The 18,504-nt window shown below is 45.2% G+C and overlaps 1 protein-coding gene across 2 annotated transcripts; it reads left to right on the top strand.

Moving 5' to 3' along the window:
- Nucleotides 1-809: 809 nt before the first annotated feature.
- On the top strand, nucleotides 810-15,804 carry CLDN10 (claudin 10). 2 transcript variants are annotated; one of them, XM_086611313.1, is made up of 6 exons: nucleotides 810-1,029; nucleotides 1,629-1,703; nucleotides 8,669-8,830; nucleotides 8,995-9,076; nucleotides 14,857-14,964; nucleotides 15,690-15,804. In XM_086611313.1, the coding sequence occupies exons 1-6, from the start codon at nucleotides 810-812 to the stop codon at nucleotides 15,802-15,804; spliced, it is 762 nt and encodes a 253-aa protein (XP_086467439.1). The 2 variants fall into 2 exon arrangements, with proteins under 2 accessions (XP_086467439.1, XP_086467447.1); XM_086611321.1 differs by lacking the exon at nucleotides 1,629-1,703.
- Nucleotides 15,805-18,504: the final 2,700 nt, after the last annotated feature.

The following is an 18,504-nucleotide window of genomic DNA, read 5'->3' as shown; positions in this document are numbered from 1 at the left end:
GATTATATCCGGGTTTGCATTCACACGGCAAAACCAAAGAGCATTCATCATAAGAATAATGATGAAAATGCAGCTTCTTATCCTCTAGTGATTGCCCGCCTGGCCAAAAGGTTTAGAAAATGTAACAATAGTTTTGAAATAAATAGAAGGAAAGTAAAGACCGGCAGTGTACTTTCCACATCAATGGCAAATATACTACTGATGTGGAAAGTAAACAGCTCCGAACAAGAGAAGAAGCCGGCAGTGGATAACTTTACTCCTGTGAGCTGCAGGCTTGAATGCCAACGCATTAAGACCAGGCTAGGAAAAAAAAAAAAATAAGTTTCATCACCTCACCTTGCAAAACCAGCTGTTAAAAGCCTATATTGGATAATAACAGGAGGCCAGCTGAAATTCAGAGGATTAAAAAAAAAAATCAAAATGTCAAAAGATTAACTCCTTGTATGAATACGGGGCGCTCGATACGCTCCACACCCCTGTATTCTACAAGCCTTGCTCAAAACTACACACCCCCCACACACACCCTGGCAAGGCTATTTTTTGGGAGGGGGGGAAAGGGGGTGTTTGCATAAAGAAAGGGATGCCAATCGCGCTGTCCAATCGACGGAGGGAGGTCCCGGCGCTGATTGGGCTGTGCGGGCCGGGGCGGCCCCCGCCGCCTCGCCCCCTCGCCCGGCTCCGCTCCGCGCTCCCTGCCGCTGCCGCCGCCGCTGGGACTTTTCCGCTCTCTGGTTGCCGGCGCCTTTTGCGGCTCCGCGCCGCCTGCCTGCCCCGCTGCAAGCCCGCCCGCTGGCCTCGCTGCCGGCTCCATGGCGAGCACGTCAGCGGAGATCATCGCCTTCTTGCTGACCATCTCGGGCTGGGTGCTGGTCTCTTCCACGCTACCCACCGATTACTGGAAAGTGTCCACCATCGACGGCACAGTCATCACCACCGCTACCTTCTGGGCCAACCTCTGGAAGACCTGTGTGACCGACTCCACCGGTGTCTCCAACTGCAAGGACTTCCCATCCATGCTGGCGCTGGACGGTCAGGCTCCCGCAGACCCCCATCCCACCCCACACCCCCTATGTCCTGCTGCTCATGCCGGTCTGCGGGAGTCGGAGACTCTGGGGCTTCTCCCAGAGCCGGCCCCAGAGCCGACGTTGCACTCAGGCGGAGCTGGTGGGCAGTGACGGGGGGGCGGTCGGGACCCTCTGAGCGGGCCCGGGAGGTGGTGGGGTGGGCAGCGGGGACCCGGCAGAGGTGGCTCCCACAGGAGTTCATGGACGAGTGCCCTCGTGTCCCGTAGCAGGTGGCACTGCACTCTTTGTGCACACCCATGGAAATGTTTGGCTTTTTTTTCCCCTAAAACCCACTGATTGGAATTGCGTTTGGTGCCAAAGTGTCCGCTTTGGCCTCTTTCGCTGTCGCTACCTTTTTTTTTTTTTTCCTGCATGAGAAGACTCTGTACGTGTGAATTTGACACAAGAAGAACGCAGGCAGATTTTTCTTGCCGATTTCTTTTCCGGCTGTCGTGGCATTCCTCTTTTTTTATCATTTCTCCAACCGTGCAACGGTCGGTGGAGAAGAACAAGCCTTTGCGTCATTTTGTTTTAATTAATGTTCCTTTGCTTTTTCTGCTAGAGTGGTTATTAACTCGGTGGTAATTGCTTCATTGATAAATGACAGTGTAAAAGCTTGGGGCAGTGAGGGATGCAAAGGTATGCAAAAGCGATGCGTAGCTGGGCTTCGTTGTAGGGAGGTGTTATTTTGAAGCAAGGCCGAGAGTTTGGCTGTAGTGCGTGAAACCAGAGGCTGAGTTGGTGTTGAGTTTCTTCCCTTTAAGGGGAAACATTTTTGCCCTTTAAGGCAGCCCTACTAGGAAACTGGGTCACTTAAGGAAATCTTCACGATTAAACTTTTACTTGATAAATCCACGCCAATTATGGCAAATAGAAGCAGTGGAAGTGCAGATGGCATTGGTTTGTAGCCTCTGGGAGTGACTGCAAAGAAAGAGGGAAAGGTTCTTAAAATGATGGCACCTTTCCCAAGTTGTTATGGTCATGAAGAAATAAACCATACAGGGTCTCAGTGGCTTGGATACTCCCAAAAAATCGGGTCGACTGTCCATGGTCTGTCCAGACACTCCCTTGCCTTGCACTGGAGTCTGAGAGTGGATTTTGGTGTGAAAGGTTTGTTTAGAAGGAAAAGAAAATCTGTTAATCGAATCACTAACAGAGATTAACATTATTGTAATAAGGATTAATATTACCATGAAGCTAATAATAATAAAACCTTTAACCTCTGTATGTACAAAGGACTGGAAGAGGTCAAGATACTAAAAAGTGGTAACGCAGGCAACCCTTAAGCATTGCTATTGTGGGATACTTCCCTTGGATAGAGAAGTACCGTTCCCCAGGCCTTTTGACCCAGCCCCATGATAGCAGAGGGGTTTGCTGGTCCCTCAGAAGGGATGGGAAGCTGAATGGCTTCTGTTGGCATCAGTCACCCTGTGACCAAGTGTAGCTGCTGAGAACAGGGTTTCCAGGCTTGGGCAAGGAGCTGTGGTCTGTGCAGGTGGACACGGAGTGAAAGCCAGTGGTTCCACTGAATCTGTTGTTTAGCTGTTCTTTTGGTTCTGGGTTAAACTGTTTTCAGAGTAAGAAAAGCGTAGTTACAAACAAAGTGTGCAGAATTGAGAACATTTAAAATTACAAAAAGAAGAAGAAATTTGACAGCAAAGTCCTTACCACCTCTTCCTCCAAACTCCTGTGCCTTGAAATCTTTTGTGCTGGGTAACATGTTCCGCTTGCCCAAGGAATGAGTTTCTGAGGCACCTCCTGCACAGTGAAACATCCATCAGGGTACTAACTCATCTTGGACAGAAGTGAATCCAAAATGTGCATCTGGAAGGGCCTCATCCCATCCTCCTGGCCAGACTGTTCATCAGAAGTGGAAGGTTCTTGGCTTCAGTGTTTCTCGAGAACATCTCTAAATACTATGGAGCCAGATCCTGGTATCCAGGCACAATGCAAATGAAAGGCAGGCTCGAGAGAGTAGCGTAACCCCCATGGCACAGATGAGGAGAGCTGGGATGGGGCAGAGGGGCAGCCACCACAACCAGAGATGCTTTCAGTAGCTAGCCTAGCCCTGACTCCTCTCCTTGCGGTTACGGACTCTGCTGGGAACCCATTAGCACCTGACAGTGGGTGTGTACGTCCCCTTTTCACCCTAGCCCTTCCCCGGTGCAGGAGCATACTTCGGGGTTGCGGTGTGTCACGCATAGCTTAGAAGGATTCGTATGTCAGCGTGTAGCTGAATCTGCCTCGGCCCTCAGGTAGTCTCTCCCTTCCTCTTTGTTGCGCAGCCTTATGTGGCTATGCTGGATCCCATTCCTTGTGACTGGGAACATGGGAGCTTCCTCACTCCATCCACAGGTGGGGGACTGAGAAGACAATAAAAAGGGCAGATCTGGCTTCCCGTTTTCTCTGAAGTGTTTGTGAGAAGAAACGGTAACCCCATCAAGATACACGTAGGGATAATGTGTTGCTCTCCTCAAAATGATTGGGCGGGACTGGCAAATCACTAGAATGCTTTTTGTTGTCCCAGGGAAAGGTGGCTCCACTCCACTCCACTCCACTCCACTCCACTCCACTCCACTCCACTCCACTCCACTCCACTCCACTCCACTCCTTCCTCATGGAACTGGAGAGAATTTTCCTCGAAGAGCAGTTCCTCTGCTTTGGAAATGGTTTTTTGTCAAACTGGAAACCTCTGAGTTTTGCTGGACTTCTTGTCTGGAGAGGCCTCTCAGGTCCACCAGAGTTTCAGAGGCAAAACAAGGGGGAAAGAAATCGGGGTATCACCGTGCTGGTTGCCAGGGCACTCCTGTGGGGTGCAGAAGTCCTTCCTTCTTCAGAAGAAATGTCAGTTCGGGTCAGGAGTGATCTAAATATAGTTCTCCGTTACCCTTGTGTTGGTTTGCAGCATGGAATGATCTTGGACCGTGCCCCCTGGATTGCCGTAGGGTGACACAGCAGCAGGGCTGCCCCAATGGCTTTCAGGCCATCACTCCACACGAGTGGCCACCAGAGAAAATTGCATGTTATGCCCTTCCACCTTTATGCATTCCTGTACAAGAAATCAGTTTGGCCAGCCCTCCTTATGGCTCAGCCCCACGTTCCACGTGCAAGCAAAACTATACTTGCTGTCTGTGGGACTTACAGTCCTCTTGGGTTTACTTTTGTGCGCTACTGGTCATAGGTGGAAACTTAGTGATGACACCACCTCCCTAAAAGAGGACGTATCAGTTACAGTGTTTCCAGCGATGGATCTGATGACCTTTTGCAAGAACAGAGCTGAACAAAAATTTACTTACGAGCTAAAAGAGGGTATTAGAGCTTGGAAAAACATACAAAAGCAATGGGTGTGTACTTTTAGAAGGAATCTGTGCTGTATCTGTAAGGCAACCTCTCATACTTCACGTGATGCAGCCTACAACATGCCACCGGAGGCATTTATTGTGAAAGTGACAGTCACCAGAACTTTGCATATGTTTTTGTTCTGAGTGTCATATGATATGAATATATGAATTCTTCCTAACTCTTTGTGAGAGGCAAGCATGAGAGCAGTGAGGCAAGAAAGGTGAAGATCTAACAAGATTAATTTGAATGCAAGACAAAACACATTTGTGGTTTTTTTTTTTAAAAAAAAAAAACCTCCTTGAAATAGGTTTCTCTTGGAATGCTGCTAAACATGACTTTATGAGTAATACATGTTTGTCCACTTGTCTGTTTAAAACATACAGCTTTTTGTTGCTTGGGAGCTTCATTTGGATGGTCAACGTGTACATGGCAAGCTTTCTACAGGAGTTGGTGCAAGTGCAGACAAATATTTGGAAAGGGGTCAGTCTTTTTTCTTGAGTGGAGGAGTGTGAAGAAATAGGCAGCTTCCCCTCACACTTCTCTGCATTATAAGCCTTGGTAAACAATGTAATGTCGTTGCTTTCCAGGTAGTGAAGAAAAAGTTTAATTACTCTTACAGCCAAATGCTGTACATAGTTTTAACATAGGGTCCAAGCAACAGGAGGCTGAATTTGGTGAAAAGGTTGTTTTTACCCTTTCATTCTTCTTAATGCTGCAGTCAACTGAGTGGGACTAACAGAGTCTTCAGCTCTTCCACATTACCGGTGTAGATGGTGATTTTTTTTTCATATATTTTGTTTTAAAATGTGTACCAGTTGGATGATTGCTGTGGTGAACTGAAACAAGTCTCACTGTGGCTGGCCTGCCCAATTCGGTGAAATATTTAGTGAGGATGGTTATTCATTCAGCGGAACTGAGCAGTCCTCCAGCTCATGCTGTTTATAATTGAAAATGATTTCTGGGTGAGTGAGTTAATTATTTCTTGTTGTCTCACTACCCTCTACCTATTCTAAAACTGTGCATTGACCTTCAGGAACGGCTGAATTTCAGCCCTGTGCTTCCTAGCATATGCTGGTTATTTTGGTTGGGGTAATATTTACTGTTTCTCCTAGGAGGCTCAGACATAAATAAAAGTTTAGAGGACCTCTGGGTAAATATGTTCATGGTTCAGCACTTTAATGTGTCAATTAGCTACTAACAGTGTCAATAAATTGGACCTGTCAAAAATAATAGCTTCCTCGCCAGTCTTCATCTCCAGCTTTACCTGTGTGCCTCAAGAAATACATTACATACCATCAGAAATAGCAACAGTCAACTTTTCCATGCCTATAGTGAAAATTAACAAAGCAAGACTGCTTTCTTCAGACTTGGGTTTTATAACTAAGAAACACCTTTTGAAATCTTCATAAAGCCCTTTTCCTACTGACATCACTTGGGTTTTGTCCGAGTGAATAAAAAGGAGTAAGAACAGGGGGTCTGACTCAAAAGCACAGGTGTACCTACCACCCGCGTCTGAACTGAACGTTTTGGGGATATGGTTTTAAGTCATTGTGGAGGAAGTTTTACTCTGCCCGGTTGGATGAGAAGGGTGGTCATCTCACCCGGTTTTGGGTGACCACACTCTGGCTGTTGGCTGTGAGTCATCCTAGGCGTGCTGCTTCCTTTATCATGAATGGAGAAAAGGAGGTTTCTCCAGAGGGCAGCTCATCCTTCTACCATAGGAGTCTATCTTCTAGTTCAGACTTAACATACCTAATTGTAACAATAGACACTTCAACAAATCACTCTCTGTAAGGCCCTGAGCAACCTGATCTAGTTGGAGATATCCCTGTTCCTTGCAGGGGGGTTGGACTAGATGACCTTTGAAGGTCCCTTCCAGCCCTAACCATTCTATGATTCTATGATTCTATACCAACATGAAGGGCGTACAACAGTTAACTATTGTTGCATGAACTGTTGCATTTCTTTAGCAGGTGGGCTACAGAAGCACGTTGCAAATGAAAGAAGTCTGTACACGTGTCAACATGTACATAAATGGCAGTAGGTTGTGTTCGCAGATGTGCAGCACAGCACCTAAATTCAGTAGGACTGATAAAACGGAGTGTTACGTGGTACAAATTGCTTCTTGTGTGCTGCTCATTGCTCAAAGCTGTGAATCAATGGGGTTTTTAAAAATACTGTTCAAACACAGAGTGTTCATCCTGGAGCTGATGTGCCTCCAGCAGTAGCTGAAGTGGGTGGCAGTAAGGCGAGCAGAAGGCGGCCGCGCATCAGTGATAGCCATCTGCAGCTCAAGGACCTGCCAGCCAGACACAGATGTCTCTTTAATGAGTGTATCCAGTCTCTTTTTGAATCTCAGTAAACCTTTAAGCATCCACATGTCCTGTGGATGGATTTCTGGTGCCTGTGCAAGGAATTCCACAGCTTTCGTTGTGGAATTCACGTTGTTACATGAGCAAGCGCACTTTTTGTTTTGAATCTACTGCCTTCTGTTTTCATGAAATCTCCTCTTCCTGTTTTAATATATTATTTTCCTATATATTAAAGACTTCCGTGGAGGGTTGCTGGGATTTTTTTTGTTATTATATAAAATTTGGTGTAATAGGCAATGAAAACATGGTTTAGTTCTCAACATTTGAACCCACTGGAGATCAAAGCGAAAAGAATGAATACCCTAATAGTGGAAGCGCATTTTCATTTCAAATTAGATGTAACAACAGGTTATGAAGAAAAACATCTTGTGATGGTTATTCAGCTGTGTAAGATTGCAGTGTTCCGCCCTGTCAACAGTGACAGAAGATTATCACAGTCTTTCAATTACAAGATATCCTCGGAAGGGACAAGCGGCCACGCAACCTGTTGTCCTGCTGAAAGGCCCTGCCCTAGGGAGGTCCAGCTCAGAGCAGCCTCAGCCAGCACAGCAAAATTGTAGGTGGCTAAAGCCAGCCACATTTGTCCAGGCTTCAATATGGCAGTAGTTTGTTTTATCTCAAAGGGTTACTGCTGTCCATGAAACTAAGCACATGGGATTGAGTGCACCCTCATCAAGTTTGCTGATGACACCGACTGTGTGGTGTGGTTAACATGCTAGAAGGAAGGGATGCCATCCAGAGGGACCTTGACAGACTTGAGAGGTGGGCTTATGTGAACCTTGTGAAGTTTAAAAAGGCCAAGTACAAGGTCTTGTGCCTGGGTCGAGGCAATCCCAAGAACAACGACAGGCTGGGCGGAGCATGGATTGAGAACAGCCTGCAGGAGAAGGACTTGGGAGTGTTGGTTGATGAGAAGCTCAACATGAGCTGGCAATGTGTGCTGGCAGTCCACATTGTATCCTGGGCTGGAGCACCTCTCCTATGAAGAGAGGCTGAGAGAGCTGGGGTTGTTCAGCCTGGAGAAGAGAAGGCTCTGGGGAGACCTTCTAGCAGCTTTATAGTACCTAAAGGGGGCCTACAGGAAGGCTGGAGAGGGACTTTTTACAAGGATGTGTAGTGATAGGACAAGGGGCAATGGCTTTAAACTGAAAGAGGGCAGATTTAGATTAGATATAAGGAAGAAATTCTTCACTCTGAGGGTGGTGAGGCACTGGAACAGGTTGCCCAGAGAAGTTGTGGATGCCCCATCCCTGGAGGTTGGATGAGGCTTTGAGCAATCTGATCTAGTGGAAGATGTCTCTACTTATGGCAGTAGTGTTGGAACTAGATCATCTTTAAGGTCCTTTCAAACCCAAACCATTCTATGATTCTACTTCCTTGCAGAATGAGGGCCTTCTTGGATCCAAATCAAATCGTTGGCTTGTACAGGCAGGCTCAGGACCACAGCCAGGTTCAGTGCTGCCAATCTGCTGCCAGTGGTATTGCATCTGTGACACATGCACGACGAGCCTGACATGTAAGACTTGCTTTGTGTGCACAGAGTGGCTGTGCAACCTGTGACAGCAGCTGCACAGGCTATGTGTTGTTGCTCTTCAAAACCTCATGAGTACAACTTCTTGCAGATACCATACCTGATGCCACAGGATTATATTTTGCGGCCCTGGATACCACAGTATGTTTCTTATGAGCTGGGCTCATGTGACGGTACCCTGTGAAGGGCATATGTCACCTAGGGAAATACACTCCATGGTAAGGTGACATTACTCCAGCCAGGATCTGATTCAGCTGGCAATAGTGAATGCTTAATGCTGCACAGACGGAGATGAGCTACAGTGAAACCTGTTGTGCTCTCAGTTCTCAGAAGTTCTCTCTTGCTCTTTCTCACCGCAGGCTACATCCAGGCCTGCAGAGGACTGATGATCTCCGCCGTCTGCCTGGGCTTCTTCGGTGCCATTTTTGGACTGGTTGGGATGAAGTGCACAAAAGTCGGAGGCTCCGATCAGACTAAAGCAAAAATAGCTTGTTTAGCTGGACTGATTTTCATACTCTCTGGTAAATATATCTTATTTCTCTAAGTTTGAGTGTTTGAAGTCGTATCAGAGCTGCTTCTTTTCCGCAGAAATCCGCGCACAATTCTCCGTGACTTCCTTGGCTTCAGGGTCAGGCCCAAAGCTCTTCTGTTGGCTCCACTGAATGGTTTGTCTTATGCTTTTCAGGGTTGTGCTCTATGACTAGTTGTTCCCTGTATGCAAACAGGATTACGTCTGAGTTCTTTGATCCTTCTTTTGTTGCACAAAAGTAAGTACTTCCCTATACCCATAAATCTTTTAAAGAAGTAGACCTTAAGTTTCATTCTGTGCACCAGAACCCATTTAAACAGAGAGCAGGGGCTTCTCCTGCTGGGCAGAGAAGGAGGGTGGGCTGCAGTTTTATTTAATCATATTTCCCAACTGTAGTAACCGTGTGCTGAAATTTAACGACCCAACACCTCCCCGTAGAGTGGTCGCTCGGTAATCTTTGTGCCCAGGCTTATTGCAGCTCGGCAGGGTTCTGCCCCACTTGCTGCAGAGCAGATGGGGTTAATCAGGAGTGAAGCTTGTGTTTGTGTCAGAGACTCAGCAAAAGGATTTCACAAGACAGAGGCTCTCATTAGGCGCATCGTTCGATAGGAAAGGAAGAAAATTATATCCTTAAGCTTTTGATAGAAGGTGGTTTCCATAAAGGTTTTGAGCAGTGCACGACCTTGGCTCCTCTTGAAGAGAGGTTTCAGCAGGCTCTGTGGACATTTTGCTAGCAGATTTTCAAATCCAGATGGCTGAAATTTGGATCATAAACCTTATCGTAACTCATGATCGTATAGGCACTAACATAAATGCTTTGACTGTATGTGTAATTAAATTTTAAGGGAGTGTTTACAGAATTGCAGGATCCATACCAGAAATAATGAGCATCTCTTAAGGACTCCCTGTAAAGCTGCATAAGTTCTCAGGACCTACAAAGGCAGCAATTCAGGAACCAGTGCTGGTATTTTGGATTCACACCTTATCCACCAAATCTGAAAACATTGGCTGTAAATTATACCATCCTAGACTTTATTGTTTTGGTTTCTTATCTAATGTAAAGTTATCTTTAAAGACAAGAATTTCAAAGTTTTCTTGGTGGTGATTCCAGAATATGTCAAGCATTGAGTATAAACTTCCCTGAGACCTGAGTAAGGGCTCAGTAAGGAACTCTAAGGTGTTCTGTTTTGTCTTGATAGAAAGAAAATAGTCTGAATAAATAATGGTAACTGGATCCACGTTTGTGGTAGGGCCGACACTGCTTCTTCAAAGCAAGTTCATATTAGTTTCCTCCATAATTCTGCTATAGTTCCTGTTTGTTTTATATGGTGAGGACAGGATCCAAATGCCTCCAAAAGAAACAAAGATGTGAGGTACTGTCAAGAAAATGGAGCCTGGCTGTATAACCAGAAGTTAATTATTCATCAGGCTTACTGTTCCTAGTGAAAAATACCATGATCGTTGCCAGAATTCCCTTTCCTACACTGTATTTCTACACTGTTCTGTTGCAAAAAAGCAGGCAGACCTCACAGTGGAATTTTACTGCGAGCAAATGAGAAGTTCAGTTTGAATATTGAAATAAAGGCAGTAAATCATCCTCTGCAGAAATTACCTTTTTCCTGAACAACTGGCATAGCTCAACTGCATGCACACATAATTGCGACTGCAAAGATAAAGGCAGAGAGGAAAGCCAGAAGTTGTAATTTGAGTTGCACCTGGTGTAGCTCATATTTGTGGCAGATTAAGCCAATGGTGGCATTCAACTCCTTCCTCTCTCAACCAGTGTAAAATACGTTGGAGTAATCTGTTTTGTTGCCTTCTCTGAACTCTTACTTTTGGCATGCGTTGCAGAAGCGTTTCACGTGCTTTGTGGGTATATGATGGAAATTTGGCATTGGCTCTTCACGGAGAGAGGGTGCCGCTTTGGGTTTTAACCCTTCACCTTTTCCTGCGCATTTCTCTTCTGAAGTTATTCTGGTGGTGTCAAAGACAGGCTTGAAATATTGTTAATGGAAAACGAATGACAGGAGATGTTTAGCGTCATCTCAGCCGTCAGAATTTCTCTCCAACCTCCTGCATTTGGAAGAGGTGCCCTGAGGTATAGGATGAATCAGACACCTGCCTAAAGCTGTTGGCCAAGAGACTTCTGCTGTGAATTTATGGACCTAACTGAGGAATGACAGGCACCATGGGGACACCCTAAAACCTGCCTTAGTTAGAAATCTTAGGCGGCACTTTATGCCCTGATGCGATATTTTGCATTGCCAATTTGAAACAGCTCCAAAGGAATGGCTTGGCTCTACGTAATAACACGTGCAGAGTCTTGGGGACAGCACGGGATGCTTTGGTGCTTGCAGTCAGGATGGATTTCATTTTTCTGCACATACCCAGGCAGGGACACCCTCCACTACACCAGGTTGCTCAAAGCCTCATCCAACCTGGCCTTGAACACTTCCAGGGATGGGGCATTCACAGCTTCTCTGGGCAACCTGTTCCAGTGCCTCACCACCCGCAGAGTGAAGAATTTCTTCCTTATATATAATCTAAATCTCCCCTCTTTCGGTTTAAAGCCATTGCCCCTTGTCCTGTCACTACACGCCCTTGTAAAAAGTCCCTCTCGAGCTTTCCTGTAGGCCCCCTTTAAGTACTGGAAGGCTGCAATAAGATCACCCTGGAGCCTTCTCTTCTCCAGGCTGAACAGCCCCAACTCTCTCAGCCTGTCTCCATAGCAGAGGTTCTCCAGCCCTTGGGTCATTTTTGTGGCCCTCCTCTGGACCTGCTCCAGCAGCTCCATGTCCTTCTTGTGCTGGGGACTCCAGAGCTGAATGCGGTATTCCAGGTGGGGTCTCATAAGAGCAGAGTAGAGGGGCAGAATCCCCTCCCTCAACCTGCTGGCCATGCTTCTCCTTTTTTTTTTTTCTTTTTTTTTTTTTTCTGGAGGTACCAATACATGTAAGGGTTTTTTCATGTGGTAAGGTTTTTTTACAGACTGGATTTTGATGGGAGGTTAAGGTTGGCTTCTTAAATGCTGAAAAGATGGATTGGATAAAATCCAGGGAGTCATACGCAGGTTGATATGCAACTGAAAATTTTAAATTTTCCTCATAAGCACCAGTGCAACTCAAAGAGTCTTTTATCTGTTTAAAGATGTGGAGGAAAGACCAATTAGGTCATCTCTGCAACTCATTAACCTAGCAGTGTGTTGGTCACCCGAGAAGGGTCCATATGTGCAATCTGTCCCTACAAGTCATCGTAACAAATGTTGTTTAAAAAATACAACAATCCCAAGAACAAAGGCCAGACCCCGTATCTTCTTTCCCAACTAGCAGGCAGCATTCATATAACCCCTTTCTACCTGGTTGAACCCAACATAATCTTGATTTCTTTTCTGTACAACTGAAGAGCTTCAGGAGAGGAGATGGCAATTGGTCTTCTTATATCTCTCCTGGTAGCCTCTGGCCAACTGTTTAATGTCATTAGATGGAAATGTGGAAACGAACTTGTGTTTCCCACTTTCTAGGCAAGTGGTCTTGGTGAGTAAGCTGTTCCAGCAAAGCCTTCCTGGGTCTTGGTCCAGCTGTGTTCTCCAGCACCACAGTGGTCTGCACCGACTTTTGTGGGGAGCTGGACCCTGATCCACGTATCTTAGGTGTGCTCTGGCAGTGCCTGCAGGGATGGAGGGATCCCCAGAGTGGGGCTAACCTCAGTTCGGAGTTAGGCACTTTGCTCTGCCTTCACAGCTCATTCAAAGAGGTGCCTCGAGGGTGCGATTCATATTTTAGAAGTGAACTTTGTGTGTATTTCTTGTGTGTTGACTCTAATGGGATCCTAGATGACGAGCTCTGATGTAGAGATCTGCTTCTAATCAGAGAATCCCCTGTCCTCAAATAGACAGAAATCTGCTGAAGTCTTGTGAAAATGGTAACACATGGTTGGAAATGTGAGTTAGAATTAAAGCTTTACATATTTGGCAGATTTCAAAGTCAAACGGGGCTGGGTGAAGAGTTTGCCAGGGTGAAAGGCAGCTGAGCTGTGGTTTCCAGCAGCTTAATTTGGAGGTTGGGTGCCTAAGTCCCACACTGGCTATGGAAAATGTTTGAGGAAATCTGATCCTTTTTTAGGAAGGGATGATAAATAAGAACTCTGCTTAGGATTGTGTGACCAAAAAATGAAAAAGCAGTCTAGAAATTAGAGCACTAGCGAGGCCATCTGAAGAGTCAGGCACAAGCCCTCACTGAGTGTCCTACCTCTGAGCTATACAACCCTTTTTGGCAATAAGTCCCCAAATCAGAAATGACTTGAACCTGGGTGCCCATAGCATCTAACACTGATATCCTAAGTGTGGCTTTTTCTCTCTGTGTGACTTTTAAAAAAAAGTCTGTGCTTTACCTCTGGGTGGAATCTCAAGAAAACATGGAGAAGTGATTTTTTGATTCTTCAGCCAGTGTTTGGCCCCTTGTGACCTGTTATAGATGTCGCTACATCATTTTCTGGGTGCCCAGGCTCACTGGCAATTTTTGAATGTTTCCACAGTGTCATCTTTGTGAAGATGAGTTTTGTAGAACAGCTTAGAGGTGTTTTCAGTTATGTATTTCAGCTCATGTTAAATTAAGATCTGTTCACGTGGAATCAACTGCACAGTCTTTCAGTTGTACAGGCATTATAACAAGCAGAGGCTTTGATTCAGCTGCCTCTTGCCTCACCAGAGCTTACAATAAATAAAAAAAACTTACTGAGAAAGGCTTAAATGGCACAGCCACCTGCCCAATAACTGCGGCTGGATGTGGGACAGGAGCCTGTGTTTTGAACACAGGATCCTAGCAGTCAGAAGGAGATAGAGGTTTCCTCAAGGAGCAACTGGAGCAGAGAAGAAGGAGCAGAAGACGGTGTCCTGGTAATGAGGAATACGAGACACCCGAGACTGTTGCGCCTGTGGTCTAATGCGGGTCATCCTGAAAGTGTTGGAGAGAGCGGCACCTTGGGCAAAGAGCTGGGGAGTGGCGCAGAGAAGCGGCACCCATAGCTTGCCACTCGTCTTGAGGCTTCAGAGCTCAGGTTATGGGCTCTGAGTTCAGGCAGAGGGAGGAAAGGAATGTCTTCCCTGTGCCCTTCTTTTCCTTCATTTGCTACTGTTGTTTTGGAAACTTGGATTTACCCTTGTGTGGCAGTGATCTTAAAGCACCACCACATCCTCTTGAAGTCAACCTGAGCAATTTTTGGCTGCAAACAAATGGTGACTGCCCTGGGGTGGCAGAGGAGACCACCACTGGTCACCTGCAGCAGTGCCCAAGGGCTCGGAGGGCAGCAATGTCTTCCAGCCTGAATCCAGCCACAGGGACTAGAGAAGCGGAAAGTTGTTGGCACGTGCACGTGTGCGTGTGTACACACATGTACATCTGCATATGTGTGTGTGTATGTGCACATCTATGCATATATCAGATACATCTGTGTATGTATATGCATATATTGCACATGTGTTTGTCTACATATTGCTTATGCATATTATATATATGTATAAAAACCTCATGTTTTAAGCAGGCTGGAGCATGGATAGGGAGGGAGGGAGATCCTGGGAGCCAAAAGGGAGAGTTAAGGAGAGTTGTAGGCAGCAGCTGTAGTGCTGGCTCAGTGAAAGCCCAAGTCCTGCTTGAGAGCCTGCAGGAATGAACCTGAAATGGTCCAAGAGGACAGGAGCTGTGCGCTGTGAATGTGTCAAAGAATCATGGAACCTCCACAGCCGAGCAGTCCAGGAGATGTGGAAAAGCCGGGCACCCTGGCGGGCTGTGCGGGGAGATGAGCATTGCCCAAGTGTTCACAGGGACAGAGTTTGCCTCCCAAGTAAGACGGAAATAATGAAAAGAACACGGGTGAACGGCAGAGCTGCTGAAATTGCAATGAATAATGTGTGTGTCAAGGGAAAGATATTCAGGAAGAAAAAAAATTTAGTTCTTTTATTATTAAAAAAACCTGTTAAATTCATGCTTTTTGTTGTTAAACCCATTTATTAATTTCCTGTAGGTATGAATTAGGAGCAGCTTTGTTCATTGGATGGGCTGGAGCTTCACTCTGCATAATTGGTGGCAGTATATTCTGCTTCTCAATAGCTGAAAACAGTCACTCTCCAAGGTAAAACACAAGTTGTACTTATTGAAAGAAATCAGTACTGGCTCATTTGTACCTGCTATACGTTTGTGGGTTGATCACTTTTCCAAAACACTTTGTAGTGAGGTTCAGAAAAAGATTGTGCAGATAAAAGAAAATAATAGGATTCAAGGATAATGCTGTGTTCATGAATGTAATCAAGAAAAGCTATTGACTCAGAACAAATACTTGTGTTATATATACGTGATAAATTTACTACAGCTGGAAGGAAATATGTTCACAGGTGTAGGAAGAGTGCTCAGGTCACGTTATAGCTGTGAATAGACAATGTTATTTAATCTGAAATCATCAGATCAAAAGCGAGAGAGGTTAAGAGCAGCAGTGGTGGCAGGGGGATCTCCAGAAGCAGAAGAGGGATGACAGCAAAGAGGCACAGCTGGAGGGAGCAACTGTTCACCTCGGATCTGCCACAGCCTAAATATTTCATAATTGGGTCCTAATTTACTTGGGTGAGGACATGGGATACAAGTTTATAAAGAAGTGAATTGCAAAGAGAGATGCTGAAGGGGAGGTGTCAAACCAGAATGAGACCACAGAGGCAAGGAAGGTGTTCCCTGCCCTCTCCCCTGAAATGTATAGGTACGTTCCTATACATTGCCTCTAGTTTGATATTGCGGTGACGCTTGGATACAGAGATGTTACCTGACTGTGGGATGAGCTGTAAATTGTCAATCCTCTTTTCTTTTCAGGAGGGGGTATGCATATAATGGAGCCACATCTGTGATGTCTTCTCGTACAAAAGTCCACAACAGTATCCCAGACAAAACCCCACCAAAGCACTTTGACAAGAACGCTTACGTTTAATTGTACTGTTGGGAGATTCAAAGCGTTTTAAAAATTATTTTGTACGTTTCCTGCGGAGTGATTTCCCCCCCGCCCCAACCCCAATGTAGTTACCACTAAGAGAACGACTTTTTAAACATTTAACTTGCAGCTTTTTACATATTGATGTAAATTTTATTGTATAATATTTTAAGATTGATGTTGGTATTGTAAAGTTTATACCTGGAAATCATGAGCTTATGTTGCTTTCTTGAAAAAAATAAATGGGTTATTTACCAATTCAGGATGTCAGTTGCTTACGGGAACGGTGTCACACGCATCATACTGACTGCAGCGCATCATCGCAACTGCTTCCGAAATGGGTTCGGTCCTGGGCAAAACAGCCATTCTCTGTGCAGGTCAGCGTGTGAAGTAGCTCGCCACTGATTAGCAGGGACACGGGAATTGCAGAGCGTGTCGTAACTGCAGGGCCAGACGACGAGGGTCAATGGGAATCAGCAGGCTCTTACCTCCTTCTCACATTGCCGACGTGGACAAACGTGCAACTTACTCAATTCGGTGCCATAGGAATAAGAAGAGGAAGAGCCTGGGTGAAGTGAGAATAAGTATGGGATCTGGGGAGGCAGGAGCAGGTACTAAGAAGAGACAGGGCCCATTGTTACAAAAACAGTCACTAGAGAGGGTCCTGCACAGCCCAGGAAGAACACACACAGGAGAAGAAGGATGCACACGTGATCGTGAGCTTTTGTGTGCATGGCAGGGAGAGAAAAGGCTGAGGCTGCAGCCTTTGGGTTTTGTGGTGGGCAAGACAAAGCTTGGAGATGGTTCCTGCCTTCTGCATTTGCTTTGTGCCATTGGGCTCTCGCTCTGCCTCAGCGCTCACCCTCGGCTCCAGAATGGCTCCAAGCGACTGGGTTATGAAAGGGAAGAAAGAACCCTGGCAGTACCAGCTGGCCTGCTCTGCCAATGGCACTCATAGAATCACAGAACAGTTTGGGTTGGAAGGGACCTTAAAGATCACCTAGCTCCAACTCCAAGGGACACTTTCCACTAGACAAGGTTGCTCAAAGCCCCATCCAACCTGGCCTTGAACACCTCTAGGGCTCCAGGGATAGGGCCATCCACAACTTCTCTGGGCAACCTGTTCCAGTGCCTCACTCACCACCCTCAATGTCAAAAATTTCTTCCCTATATCTAATATAATCTGCCCTCTTTCAGTTTAAATCCATTGCCCCTTGTCCTATCACTACACACCCTTGTAAAAAGTCCCTCTCCAGCTTTCCTGTAGGCCCCCTTTAAGTACTGGAAGGCTACAATAAGATCACCCCGGAGCCTTCTCTTCTCCAGGCTCAACAGCCCCAACTCTCTCAGCCTGTCTCCATAGCAGAGGTGCTCCAGCCCTTGGATCATTTTTGTGGCCCTCCTCTGGACCTGCTCCAGCAGCTCCATGTCCTTCTTGTGCTGGGGACTCCAGAGCTGAACGCAGTATTCCAGGTGGGGTCTCATAAGAGTGGAGTAGAGGGGCAGAATCACCTCCCTCGAACTGCTGGCCACGCTTCTTTGGATGCAGCCCAGGCATGACCAAATAGGAGGAGGCAATATTTAACAGCACCTTTTTAGATAATCCTGAATTAATGATAATGGTTCAAAAATTAACCTGTCCATAGGAATGTGATGGATTTTGAGGGAATATTTGTACAATGAGTCAATAATGAGATCAGAGATTATGAATAACCAAAAAATGCTTCTTAGACTGAGATCCGAAATTTAGACACACACTCGAGTCTGTCTTGATGTTTGAACAGATGGACCCTCGGAGCTTCAATACATTGGTTATTTTGGGATAAAGATGTAAATATAAAAAAATGAATAGTCCTATTTATTAATAGGCACAGTAGGATAGAAAAGGTTTTGCATACATCGGAATTACAAAGGCAGTCAAGGTTCTTTTTATCTTACTTTACTTTTGTATTTCCTTTAAGTCAAAACACCATTGTGTTTTTTTAAGGCGGCAGCCAATATGGACAAAACAAAAATATGAAAGTACTTGCGCAATGGCAGGTCAGTACTTTCCTCAACTTAGCTTGACATTTGATTTTTTTTTAAATTTTTGTGATTTTATATTAACTAAGATTCAACTCTAATAAAAAAAAAAAGGACTTTGCAAAATAAGAGGCATTTAAGAATAACTAGTTTTATAGCTGAGGTATTTTTTTCCTTTTCATTTGGTGTTTATTGTAAACCATGTAAGAAACTTAACATTTTAATACATGGAAATATTTTATTTAAAATGTTCACAATTTTATATAAAGTTTATGATAAAATACAAGAAAATATGCATTTAAAAAATCTATAAAGTAATACTCTGGAGTAAATTCTGATCATTGGTTAACAGGCTTTCTTGCAAGACCAGTTTCAATCTTTAATGTAAACATTAGAGGCAAAATCTTCACCTCAGTGAAATCAAAGAGACTTTCACCACTGAGTTGATGAGAAATAAGAATTATTAACTCTCAATTTCCAAACAGACATGGCCGGCAATGTGTATATGAATATTCTTGTTTCAAATTCAGGACTGAAAGACACCAGAGCTCTGTAAACAGTATTCCTTGTTATTACATGACCAATATGAGAAAGGAATAGCAAACACTAGGTGTTCTCAAGTACATTTTCAACCCCAGCAGAAACTGATGGCAGTGCTTTCCATCAGGAATGCAACAA

The sequence above is a fragment of the Tauraco erythrolophus genome, chromosome 1 (genome assembly GCF_009769465.1).
Source record: "Tauraco erythrolophus isolate bTauEry1 chromosome 1, bTauEry1.pri, whole genome shotgun sequence".
NCBI classification, from domain to species: domain Eukaryota; kingdom Metazoa; phylum Chordata; class Aves; order Musophagiformes; family Musophagidae; genus Tauraco; species Tauraco erythrolophus.
The sequence above is the reverse complement of the archived record's forward strand: the minus strand, read 5'-3'. Positions and strand labels throughout refer to the sequence as shown.